Source organism: Dermacentor variabilis, chromosome 2, assembly GCF_050947875.1.
Source record: "Dermacentor variabilis isolate Ectoservices chromosome 2, ASM5094787v1, whole genome shotgun sequence".
Lineage (NCBI taxonomy): Eukaryota > Metazoa > Arthropoda > Arachnida > Ixodida > Ixodidae > Dermacentor > Dermacentor variabilis.
Window position 1 is genome coordinate 244358134 of NC_134569.1, and position 12567 is coordinate 244370700.

The 12567-nt window shown below is 46.8% G+C and overlaps 2 protein-coding genes across 2 annotated transcripts in view; one reads left to right on the forward strand and one right to left on the reverse strand.

Moving 5' to 3' along the window:
* Nucleotides 1-456: 456 nt before the first annotated feature.
* On the reverse strand, nt 457-2841 carry Tasp1 (Taspase 1). Its single transcript, XM_075682795.1, has 2 exons — nt 2509-2841; nt 457-2402 (listed from the first exon to the last, which is right to left on the reverse strand). The coding sequence occupies exon 2, from the start codon at nt 2342-2344 to the stop codon at nt 1115-1117; it is 1230 nt and encodes a 409-aa protein (XP_075538910.1). The 5' UTR covers nt 2345-2402; nt 2509-2841; the 3' UTR covers nt 457-1114.
* An 83-nt stretch (nt 2842-2924) lies between these two features.
* TppII (Tripeptidyl-peptidase II) overlaps nt 2925-12567 on the forward strand; it is a 251298-nt gene continuing 241655 nt past the window's right edge. The window contains exons 1-2 of the mRNA XM_075682793.1: nt 2925-3122; nt 8920-9048. Coding sequence (XP_075538908.1) covers nt 2961-3122; nt 8920-9048 — 291 coding nt within the window. The 5' untranslated portion in view covers nt 2925-2960. The remainder of the gene's footprint in view (nt 3123-8919; nt 9049-12567) is intronic.

Sequence of the window (12567 nt, forward strand, 5' to 3'; positions counted from 1 at the left end):
AACACATCAACGATGACTGCTGCTGAATTGACAGGTGACACCTTGTGGCAGAGTCTAAACATATTCAGCGATATGGCAACCCCGGCAATAGGAGAGAGGTCTTTTCAGTTGGCATTTGGTGCTGATGTGCCCCAATTTGTCCGAAGTATTTGTGATGTTATTTGAATGAATTCTTGGGCTGCACGTGCAAAAACCACGATTTGATTACGAGGCATGCTATAGTGAGGGACTTCGTATTCATTTTGACCACCGTTCAACATGCCCAAAATGCATGGAACATGGGCGTTTTTGCATTTCGCCCCAACAATATGCAGCCGCGGAGGCCTGGATTTGATCCCGCGACGTATTGCTTAGTAGTGCAACACTTTAGCCACAAAGACACTGCAGCACGTTGTGATGTTATGTAGCCATGATGGAAAGCATGCTTTCCACCATACCTGACAGTGAAAGTTCAAGTGCCATGCAAGCAACTTTTATTTTGTTCCATTGTATGTAGTTAAGTTTACTTCGATGACAAGAGCCCAATGGCCATTTACATTATTCATTTGGTTTCACAGAAATGTGGTGCTATTTGGTTTAAGCCATACATTAATTTCAATTCATGCACAGATGCATATAATATAGTTGAAACAAAGCCAATACAATACATTAAATAACAGAACTGTTCAGTTTTATTTGGAGCTTCAAGTGTGACTAGAAAGCATGACAATAACTTACAAGTGCTTCCTTTCTTATTGACACCGAATATGGACATCTTGTAACAATATTAACCGAAACAAAGTCAACATGTACGAATAACAAAAATAGGAACTCTTTTCCCCTTTAATTTAGCCAGCTGACTTGTTTGGCTGTAATATATAGCATTTTTATGAACAGAAATTTATATAAGAACAAGCGACATGCAAGAAGTTAACAAATGAGCCTTGTAATACTTCATTGAAGACTGTAGCGCTGTTCCAACTATTAGAAAGCTTCCTAGGATGTATGAAGTACAAAACAAGAATGATAGTGTTTACAAGATGATGTTCGTTAACTCTGTATTTCCAATACTATCTGCGGGTACTTCACCACATGTGATCCTCCCGTTCACAACACTGGATTGGTGGTGAAGACATCACAAATCTGCTTCATCAAAGCGGCGAGTTCCGAGTGGCATTCCACCGAGCATTACCTTGGACCCAGCGACCATGGTGTCTGGCATTTGTGAGCAGTCAAAAGTGGGTCTGCTCCCGCCCGTCAGCATGTACCCGTAACACATGGAGCGCGTCGTGTGGGCCCACAGCAAATCGCCACTGCCACACTGAGGGTCCCAGCGAAGGGCCAGGATTCCAGCTAGCCGTTCATTCGTATCGTTCAGGAACGGCGACTGCAGAAAGCCCCGCCGGAAGCAAGTGTCCAGCGTCACAACGGGGCCGTCGTCACTCAAACGCCTGAGCGTCTGCGCGCACTGCCGCACCAGTGCACTGCGGATCAGGTGCTCCCCGCAACCCGAACTAGAAACTGCCACAGCGCAGCCACCGTCGCCGTCCGCGTTCTCTGCCCAGCAGCCGCAGCCGTAGACGGCCGCCTGGCCTACGCGGCCGGTGTGCTTGAGCCAGATACCACCGCTGGACACGGCGGCAGCCACGTTGCCCTGCCGGTCCATGCAAACAGCACCCACCGTGTCCAGTTGAGGCGGATCGCTGCTGTCCGAGCTGGAACAGCCCTTGGACGAGGTGTCCGTTGAGCTCTCGTCCACTGTGTCGAACTTGGCAGTCCACGGTTCGTCGTCGACCTCGCGCTTTGGCGTGACGGGACCTAGGGGGCTCTTGCGCACCAACGCTTCCTCGGTTGCGCAGCGGTCGAGCCTGCGCTTGAGCTTGACGTAGCGTCTACGCGTGTGGGTGGACACCAGGGCCTCGGGCATGCGCTCCACGTTGGGCAGCACGTGTTCGCGCGCCCACCGCAGCGCTCCTTCTCCCACCAGGAAACAAGGCGGCGTGCGACCCAGCGACAGCGGGCCGGCCTGCTGCGCGCGGCACAGCGCCTCGGCCACGAGCACTGGGTTGCCTACACGCGGCAGCGCGCCTACTGCGCCGAATCCCAGCGTGCGACCGTCCATTACGGAGGCGTCGCACTCGACGCGACCGCAAGCCGTCAGGTTGGAGCCGAAACCAGCGTTGGTCAGTGGGTCGTCTTCGAGCACGGCCACGGCGGCCGCCACCGCCTCGAGCGCGCTACCGTCTGAGCGCTCCAGCACACCCACGGCGCGGCGGCAGGCTGCGGCACACACTCGCCGGTAGTCGGGCAGTTTCTCCGGCGCATGGAAGCCAGCGCCAACGTGGACGGCTACCACGGCTTCCATGACGCGCGCCTCGTGCAGCACCGCCCGACGTAGTAACACGGGCGTCGTTTGACAAAGCCTGGCGAAACGTTAGTCAAACATGTGCCTTTCGAAGGAATCACGAGGAGATAAAGCACACACTCACGGGAGAATTTGCAAACAAACGGCGACACTCAAACGCTAACCTTTTTTTGTGCAAACACCGGGTTGTCAAACCGCTGCCGGCGCGTGAACGCCGAGCCTTCGTCGGAGCGGGGGCCTGTCACCGCAGTCACACACCTACTACGACACCTCACCTCCAAGCTTCAGACATGTTACTAATTATGGCTAGCGTTTCAATTTTGTGCACATGTTCAGCAATGACGAATACAGCTACGGCAACGAAACTTTAGGGAGAAACTACCCAGACCAAAGTTTTCACGCTTTTCGCACATGGAGGCCGCCATAATCCCTCTATGAAGCTAGACTTGGCTGAGCTAGATCACTGCAGCTGAGCTGCGGATTCTGGCATCTCGTTTCAGCCAAGTTTCAGCCAGTAGGTCGTGGTTTCAACGTTAGTTTCAGTTTCCGAGTCGCACCAGCTTTAGCCACCAACAGGCTGGCAACACTAGCGCCGGCAGTGCCCCGCATCGGGAAGATGGCAGCCGAGGCTTCCTTGGAGTTCCCGATCTGGGCGCTCTTACCCAAAAAAGAAACATGTGTGCCTGTATTTCTCGGGAAGTATCCAGAGTACGACGGCCGGGGCATCAAGATAGCCATCTTCGACTCCGGCATCGACCCTGGCGCGCCAGGCTTGCAGGTTAGCGCTTGTACCGGTCTTGAATGACAGGGCACTTTCCCTGCTTTGAATCTGCGGTTCTGAACCGTGATAAACTCTCGTAGCTCGGTGAGAGTCTAACCGGCACGAAATCACTGAAACTTATGCACGGATTGTTTCCTTGGGCCACAACAGCGAGTTTCAGAATCGGCAGTGGTATGCGGCGCGAAGGCGTCACTAGAGAGGTGTCTCGCGACACCGGCATGTTTGCTCTCTTTATATTTCTTTTTATATTCCTCCTTTTTCTGGACGTCCCGATCTTGGTTATTTTCCTCGTATGTCAGGGCGGTAAATAGTTAGTGCGTGCTTAGAAGTGAAAGTAGCGCGCGACATTGACGGCCTCGTTTTCTTTCTCGCGCGACGTGGAAGTCAGCTGTTCGGAGCCGTTTTCTGGCCCGGCGGCGAGCTGCGCGCACAGCTGCGGACTTTGCACGGCGCCGGCCGGTTGCGCTTTCGGCCAACCGTCAGCTGGCCAGCGCACGGTACACGTGCGTTTAGGCGCACCGATCCCAGCTTCGGAAAAGGGAAAACGCGTCGGACACGTTTCGCGTATCGGGGTCAGCCCGGACAGAACCAACTGCGCCGCCAGTTTCCTCGAGAAGGTAGTCTCCTGCTTCTGATTACCTCTGTGTCGCTAATAGCGCTTGCGCAGGAGGAGTTGGTGACACCGCTTGCGGGATAGCCTGCTGCGTGGATTGATCGCAACATAGCCATTCTGCAGGAAAGCATATCGGGCATTGCGCCGGGGTACACGGCATTCGTTATGCTCGTAGCAATAAAACTGTTTGAACATGCCATTTACAGTGTGGATGCCTTGTGCTTTCATGGATGACATTTGTGATAAACGCATCTCCATAGAAACGTAATAATTAAATATAGTTATTGTCATTACCCACTAGTGCAGTTCTGTGAGTCCTTTAAGGGGTCAAACAATATTCTACGTTTGAGTACGTGGGATAGAACTTATCTTTTTCATTATACTGGATAAATGATGGGAAATGTGAACACTGACAGCATATATATTGGTCATTCTTACAGATGTTCATGCCTTTGCCGGAAAGCGGCAGCAGTCTGGCTTGTGGCTATACAGGGGATTATTCTTAGCTTTGAGACCTGTCTTTGTGACCCAGTCAGAAGGTATGGGTGTAGGACCACTTACTAAGGAATGCAATTGACCCTCGAGTGAACACAACACTGAATGTGTTCACGTACCACTGTACGCAATGCTGACTCGAAACATACATGAGTGAACTAAAGTTCAACACTCGTGGCTTATACCTATGAAGCCATTACTATTATTAAACAGTGTCTCTTGCCATGTGTTTAGTTGTAATTGTGCTCTGCTGATGTGCCAAACCTGATACCTTGGTTGTGAAGAGATGAATGGCTGGTGGGCGATGTCGCCATGGGCTCCACGGCACCTGCAGCTGTGGCAGTAATGGTAGCAGTGACAGTAGCTCTGGCTGCCAATATCCCCACTGGAAGGAAGGCTATGCATTGCGGTGCCTCGGGACAGCTGCCCACATTACCTGTCTCCTTGGGCAGCTAGTCTGTGGCAAAACCAGCTGGTCTTGAATACTGAGCTGCACGGAATGCCATGCCATTGCTATGTGCCATCGTTATGTAGCAACTGTTTAGTTGCAGAAACATTGAATGGCGCTCTGATCCATGGGTAATGAAACAGATTGACAGGTGTGAACTGGCTATCAGCGCCCGCCTGCACACATGCGTGATTCAATTTGTAGCATCCCTCCGAGGCTGCTTGAGGGCACTGGGGTGAAATTCGGCGACAGCTCCCATTTTCCGATTACTTTTGTTCACACCTCTATGTGGTATAGACGTGAGCTTCAACACAAACATCTTGTTTTCAAGTGTGTGTGTGTTCACTTTGTGTGGACCTAATCAAATATCATGTCAAGATCAGTTAAAATTCATTGCAATGCATTGATGGGGCTTTGAATCTGGTGACTGATGTATTGTTCTCCAAATGTTTTGTAAAGACTGTGAAAGGCATTGGTAAAGAGCTTTGAAAGTTCTGAATGAACAAGCACAAAGTTTAGTGCACAGGTTTATGAGGTCTGCCGGATATTGTGGCATTGCGTGTGTTGCAAGAACCTACGAAAATGAAGAGACCGTGTGATATCTTCAATGCCCAAACATTTTCTCCTTGTCTTGTCAAGATGAAATCTGTAACAGTTATGGGACATTCCAATCCTCCACATGTTGATTACTTGGTTAACCAAGCATCTTCAAAACAGTACGAAAAATTGAGATGTTTAGATAGGAGACAAAAGATAGAACTGGCTATCAGCTGAAATTGCACGGGACATGGAAACAAGAAGTGGCAGCAAAGATAATAGAAAGGCTGTCATTCCATATATTCATGATATTTCACACAACCTTAAAATAGGTAGGGTAGTGTGTGCATGTGGACATTGCTTTTTCCACACCCGTAAAACATAAAACATTGTGCAGACAAACTGGTGTGGCTTTTCACAAAATCTGAATGCAAAAAAAAATTGCAGACAATATAGTACATAGTGTGTGCAGTGTGTCATCTATGAAAGCTGCTTCTTGTGGACATGTTTACATAGGCCTAAGAATGCTTTTGTAATATTAACTGTTCTATTCTAGGCCATCTTGGTGTTCTCTTGCGAAGGCAGCGGCTGTGTGCTTAATGAAAGGTTCATTGGGTTGAAGCCGGCTGATTAGAAGTGAAATTGTGGGAGTTGTAATGGCAGCTGTAGCTTTTGAGTCCTGTAAATATGATCTTGTTTGTGCGAGAAAAGCTGTGTGCGTTCTGCTAACCGTTGCTTTAAATTACCCAATTTGTCCATCGAACCTGTTGCAATGTGGGAGCTCAGCAGATAGGCACTGAACACTACAACAATTATGTTCAGTCCGGGAGTATATGAGGGTGTTGTTGAACAGTGCATCATTAGGAATGTGGTTGCAAACGTGCCTTCAACAAATTTATTATTTCCTTAAGAGAGATATCGAGGCTGCCAAGATAGCGCATGTGGGTATAAAATGTGTAAGCTGTCTTGTCTCTTTTCTTGTGCATAAAAGGGCTCAGCCTTTTTTTAGAAAATACTGCTAAGTGGTGATAATGATGTTAAAGCGGGAAACATCTGATGATGTTAAATGATGTTAAAGCGGGTCTTTCTTGTTCTGTTGTGGTGGCAGGTATAAAAACTCTCTGTTGTGACAATAAATCTTTGTCCAAAGTACCGTTTTGCGTTTGTCTTTTTCATGCCTCAGTTTGTCTTCGTCTTATACCTGCACTGTTTCGCTGTAGCTGCTGGTTTTACTATGAATTTTACCCTCAATTCTTTCAGCATCGAAGCTGCAGAGGGAATGGCCTTTGGACAGGGAAGCTTTACAGAATCAGTGTCTACCAACCGGAAAAACCGGGAATTATCAGGGAATTTGAATAGTCTAGAAATACTCAGGGAAAAATCGGGAAATTTGTGCTTCTATCAGGGAAAATTAAATGTAATTTTATTGAAAGTGAACGAAAGTCGCGCTAAGGCTGGCTGCAGTAACGAGGGAATCGCAACAAATCGTATTTGACGCCATGTCGTCTGCTCAAAGAGCTACCAGAGTACAGTCAACGACCGATTTTTCTGACATGCCCGATAATTGGCGCGGCTTTGCGGCACCACCGCATACCTCATAGAGTAAATGTATAAAAACATCTGAAATTTGGGATGCAAGAACACTTCGCCGACCGTTATTTCGGACTTTTTGCCGTGATTGCAGGTCTGAAACGGCATTATCAAAGCCACCACCTCCGCCATTTTATCTCGCCACCTCGAACCAGCGCTGTAGCACGCAGATCCGCTTGCAGCCGTAGCAATCACCGTGGTAATGCCAGGCCTAGCTGCTTCTACGTTCGCTATTAAGCTTCTTGCCATGCGGTGCCGTCGTTTTCATTGAAAGAATTCGCCGCTGTCAGCAATGGCACCGACTCCGCCGTTGTAATCCTCCAGATTGGCTTCGAAGCTCGGAAAACGCAACGCGTTGCATAATGCCGGTTCTCGAATGTCAGCTTCGCCTCAGTGCAGAACTGTTAGGCGGTGAAGCATACACAAATTATTGCGGTGAAAGAATTGAAAAAATTCGCCACTGTCAGCAAGGCGACTCTGTCTCTGTGTTCCTCGCTATTAGCTTCGAAGCTCGGAAAGCACGGCGCGTTGCATAAGGCAGATTCCTGCAAGTTATCTTCGCCTTAGTACAGTGGTGTTAAGTAGTGAAGCATACGCAAAAGTATTGCGGCGAAGCATAAGCGTGGGAAGGTGCAATGGTCATGGGACACAGTATGTATTTCTTAATTATATATGCATGCGTCCCTGTCTTCTGTCGCACTATGAGCACCGATATGCCTAATAAGTTTACTGGCAGGCCTCCAGAGCTTTTTCGGACTTGCCTGTGGCGATTTGAGCTCTTAAGAGCAGTTAGACATGCATTCATTCTTTGACGTTTTCGCGGGCCGTAGGGAGTCCGAAAAATCGGACATTCAAATGGGCTGTGGGGCGAACCCGTGGAAGAAGCAGGATGAGAATAGAAATGATCCATGCATTGAGGAATGAACGAGAAACGAAGCGTGCCGCCGCCTCTTTGAAGAAGCTTGAGTTCAAAAAACGATGTGTTGGCTGATGCCGGGATGCAGGTGTCCCTCATCTTTACCAAAATAAACTTTACAGCAGCGCAATCCAACACTGAGGTGTTGTGTACAGGCTGAGAGTATGTCAGGACAGTTGAGGTTGACTTTCCAGCTGCTGAGAGAGAATCTTAGTTGTGACAAAGTACAGGCCTCATACCAATGAGCTTGCTATCAGTTGATAGAAATAGCTCATATTCGAAAATATTTGCTTCTGTATGCATCTCCTTTTCATTGGTATTTGAAAATGTTCGACTCGATCTGGAATGGGTTTTGCCATGTTTTTCAAATATATTTTGTTTGTTGTGCATTTTACTGACACCTTGCTTCTGTTTTCTTTTTGAATAAAATATAGATTACAACCGTACCACCTTACTATTCAAACTAGATTAAGTCATTTTTTGTTTCAACATGCTTACTAGAGAGTGACAGCATCGGGCAGCATGGTGTCAGCCCGTCTTGACATATAGCAAAGTTCTGTCTCATTGAGAAAATTTTGCAAAGGCACTCAGTGAATTTGGAAATGTCAACTTGGTAGACACCCTGAGAATGTTCAATGCAAAGAGTTGCTACCGTTGCTGCTGGCAAACATTTTGTTTGGGCAACATATGTATTCGTGCTAGTTGATAGCCCATAGCTGCAAATTGGATCTGAAAAGCGCGGGGATGACCCCGAAAATTCATTGTTAGCAATGTGGGTGTTACCCATATTTTGATAACACTGTTGTTCTGTTTCTTGAAGTCATCTTCCATGATTTATTGACTTTTGAAGCAGCTGAAATTAAGTGCAAGGACATTTAATTGCTAGCCATAGCTCTTCTTGTTTAAAAAAGAAATAGCATTTACTGAAAGCTGTTCATGATGAAAATGTCCAGTTTTTGGACTCAAATGCGATGAGTGCTTTTATCACACGGTCCTTTTTGGTCATTTGCTTCTTTTTTGCATGTGAGCATTGGTTTTTGGCTTTAAATGATCCTTATCTATGTATATTTGGGTTGCACGCTGCTTGTCATGCACTCATGCTTCCTTTTTTGTCGTTGTCTCTGTGTTTGCAGGCTTGCAATCATAGCTGTTGTTATGGCTTGAGCTCTTGGTTAATGCTGCACTTGCAATCCAGGTGACCAGCGATGGAAAGCCAAAGATTGTGGACATGATGGACGCATCTGGTGCTGGAGACGTGGACACCTCCAAGGTGGTGGAGGTGCAGGATGGATTCATCACTGGTCTGTCAGGCCGCAAGCTGAAGGTGGGCATATGTATAAGGATGTATATATTTATATGTATGCATATAAGCATGGGCAAAAAGCAACCACTTATGTTCTACTTTTCTGCTCACTGCAACAAAATGAATATATTGTTGTTGGGCAGTGGAAATTTACTGGCCAAAGCACTATACAAAAGACAAATGAGAAAAAAATTGTGCGTATCCCACGCTTTGTGGAAATCGATGTAAGCAAAGCTTTCTGTGCTGTTTGCTTTGATTGGTTACACTTGGCAGTAATGTTGATGGTGATTGTTTAAGTTCTGCAGCGTTTAGTTCCATACGAGAGTTGCGAGTTGGTAAGCATTACGATGCGTGCACTACCACTGCTGTTTGTCTGCGTAGTACAAATAACACATAGCGAGACATGCTTGCCTAAGGCCCATTGCTGTGCGCCATCATTCATAACCTCCAAGAAGGTAAGCACTGTCATTGCCTTGCATGGCACATCACATTGAGGCAGAATTGTTAGTTTAATTGAATTATGTGGATTTACATATGGAAACCACCATCATATTATTAGGCATGCTGTAGTTGAGAACTTAGAAATATATTTAGACCATCTGGGATTTTTTAACGTGCACTTAAATGTAAGTACACAAGCGTTTTTGCATTGCTCGAGGTTGCGGTTTTGGCCATGTCAAAACGCGGCTGCTGCTCATTGGGATTGAAATGGTGATCTCGACCAATGCCATAGCAACTGAAAAACCGTAATGGGCACAGAAGTGTTGACTTGCTGGGCAGCCACTTGCGTAGTGTTGTCTTGACGTAGTAGTGCTTTATTCCGTGTTGTGTCAGCACACCCTGCATCAGCTCTCTGCTAGACAAATTTAGTTGGTGTTTATTTTTCAGAAATAGCAGAAACATACTGTACTGCATCATACGGCACCTTGAATTTACATTTATCCAATTTGTCCATAGCTGTTAGCAATGTCAAGTAGCAGCATTTTCTTTATTGGAGAGACCACAAGCGAGGTGTGCTGTCTGATGTCACCTTTTTCCTCTCCTGCACTCTCCCCATGTATGGGAACTGCGAGCGAAGAGTGACAAGGCTGTTATTCACTATTTCCGTGACTGCGTCTGCTTTACCTTCTCTCAGCCATTCCATCTAGCTCCGTTCTGCATGCATGCAAGTACAAGTTTAAGCGTTGTGCCTTCTGCAGTGCTTTTGTGGGGGGGGGGGGGAGGTAAGGGGCTCCCACATAATTGCAAGGGTCTAGAGGTATTGTGGCGACACCCAGGGAGCTGGAGAAGGCATTGTGATGATGCATCAGAAAGGTATAATAGACCCAGACGAGTTTCTGACATCACCGTACTCTTCTGCCATGCTCCTACCATGTATATACAGTAAAACCCCAGTTACGATCATGGATGATACGAATTTTAGTGCCGTACGAATTTGTAACATTCCCCGGTCGAAATGTGTTGCTTACAGTACAAAAAACATTGGCTGTTTCGAACGCGTTGCTGCGTCGCTGCGGGTCATATGAACGTGTGAGGAAGAGCAGCGATGACGATCACTGAGCCAGCATAGTGGCTGGCACAGACAAGCCGGCACAGCAGGATTTGGGTGGGGTTCACAGTCGCCAAGCAACTGGCTAGGTTGCGCGGCTGTGCAATCTCTTATTGGTCCCTCCTCAAGTGGACTGGGACATCTACAATGCACGGCATCATTGCGGTGAAGCTGACTTAAGAGAACCAGCGCTTATGCTACGCATGTAAGACCGTTTGCGGCTCCAAAATAAATGCAACACTGCACTCGGTGGATCTGGCCCAATGTGCGTGCTTCCTGGTAGGCTTTAACTGATGCACACTTCGCTTACAGAGCTTCGCTAACCATTAAATTTACATGACCGCCACATTCAGACGTAATGTAAGATGCAGGAACATTACAGATAGGCGATGTATCAAGGGAACATAATACATGGAAGTCAATTGAATTTAGGTTCGGACCGCGAAAACAAAACGCAGCAGCGAGGAACGTATCAGCGGGGTTCCACTGCGTTAGGAACCTTTCTGCTAAAAATAAATTCATTTTTTTTTCTTGATTTTGTGTATGTTTTGATGATAGGAGTTTTAGGTGATACAAATATTTCACATGACCTCGTGAAATTCATATCACCGAGAGTTTACTGCACATGCTCTCAACCACCCCCGATGCAGTGTGCCAGACAGCAGTGGCATGGAAAAGTTGAAGGAAGAGGCACAGGAAGCTTTGCTTTAAAAGTATAATTGCTTATGTTCAAACTTGGGCGCAAGAAGAAAATCAGCAGTTGGGTAAAAATGATAGCGGCAGTTGTTGAATGGAATGTCGCTGCATGAGCTTCGCTGCTCTTCACACTCCATTATTGCAAGTTTCAGAGTGGTTGGCAGGGCTCGTATTGCTTTATTTATTTATGTTTCGTCACTGCCAATTTCATCGGAGATTATAACAGGGAAGGCACACAAAATTTGTGTTTGTACATGTTGATTATACATAGTGAAACATACTAACATGCAGTCATACCAGAACAAGGAAAAATAGCTACACCTACTTATAATTACAAAGATGAAATATCAATTTTTATGGGAAATGAGAGAACAACAACAAAAGAAACTCTACGTTCCAAGAACAGATAGGTGCACAACTTAGTAAAACAAACTTTAAAGAAAGTCAAAGCACATAACACAAGTGACTTTGATGCGATAGCAATTATTGGGACACTCCGTGCACATTACTGCTATTGCCGTCGCCGGGATGTTCCATACAAAGTCCAAGGATGATAACCGCCGTTGCTCACTGTATGCTATATGTGCGAGTGAAAGCATGCCAGGGTGATCTCACGAGCACAAGGGAGAAAAGTAGGGAGGAAGCACACCGTCTTTCGTCGTGCGCAAGGCATTTGGGGGAGGGGTGAGAGAGTGTTATATTCTGGCAGCTACACGGGCTCTATCTTGAAACTGTGAGTATAAAGTCTAGGTGCTTCATATGCGCTGTGTTCTCGCCGCTTAGTTTGCGTTGAAGCGAGAAGCAGCACGAAGGTCAATTCGCGTGTTACTTCTGCCGCTCTTCCTCAGGGCAACATTTTGGCAGCAAGTTTCCGCACTCGTTGAGTGAGATGTGTTTGTGTTTGCCTGTGCGGGCATGACACCATGTAATTTAGTTAGTAAGCAAATGTTTACGAGTTTATAATGTAAGGATAAGTGCCCACAACAAATGGGATGATCCCACCAAACTGAGCAACATGCTCTTCTATCTCGTGGGTGTAGCGAGTCTCTGGTACAACAACCATGAGACCGACTTTCCTACATGGTCCTTGTTCAACACCTCTTTAGTAGCTGTGTTTGGTTGCCCTGCTGTGCGCAAGCTGTGAGTGGAATCGTGTTAATGAGAATGTGTAGAGCAACGGGCTGAATCATTTACCAGCTGGCATTGAGGACGTTCTGGACTTACGATGTCGGAGTCCCACAAAATCGGAAATGTCTTACAAGGGACAGAGGACGATGCTTTCAACATGGTACTTG

Coding starts and splice junctions, on each gene's coding strand:
- Tasp1 (XM_075682795.1), bottom strand. CDS start 2,344: ATGGAAGCCGTGGTAGCCGTCCACGTTGGCGCTGGCTTCCATGCGCCG.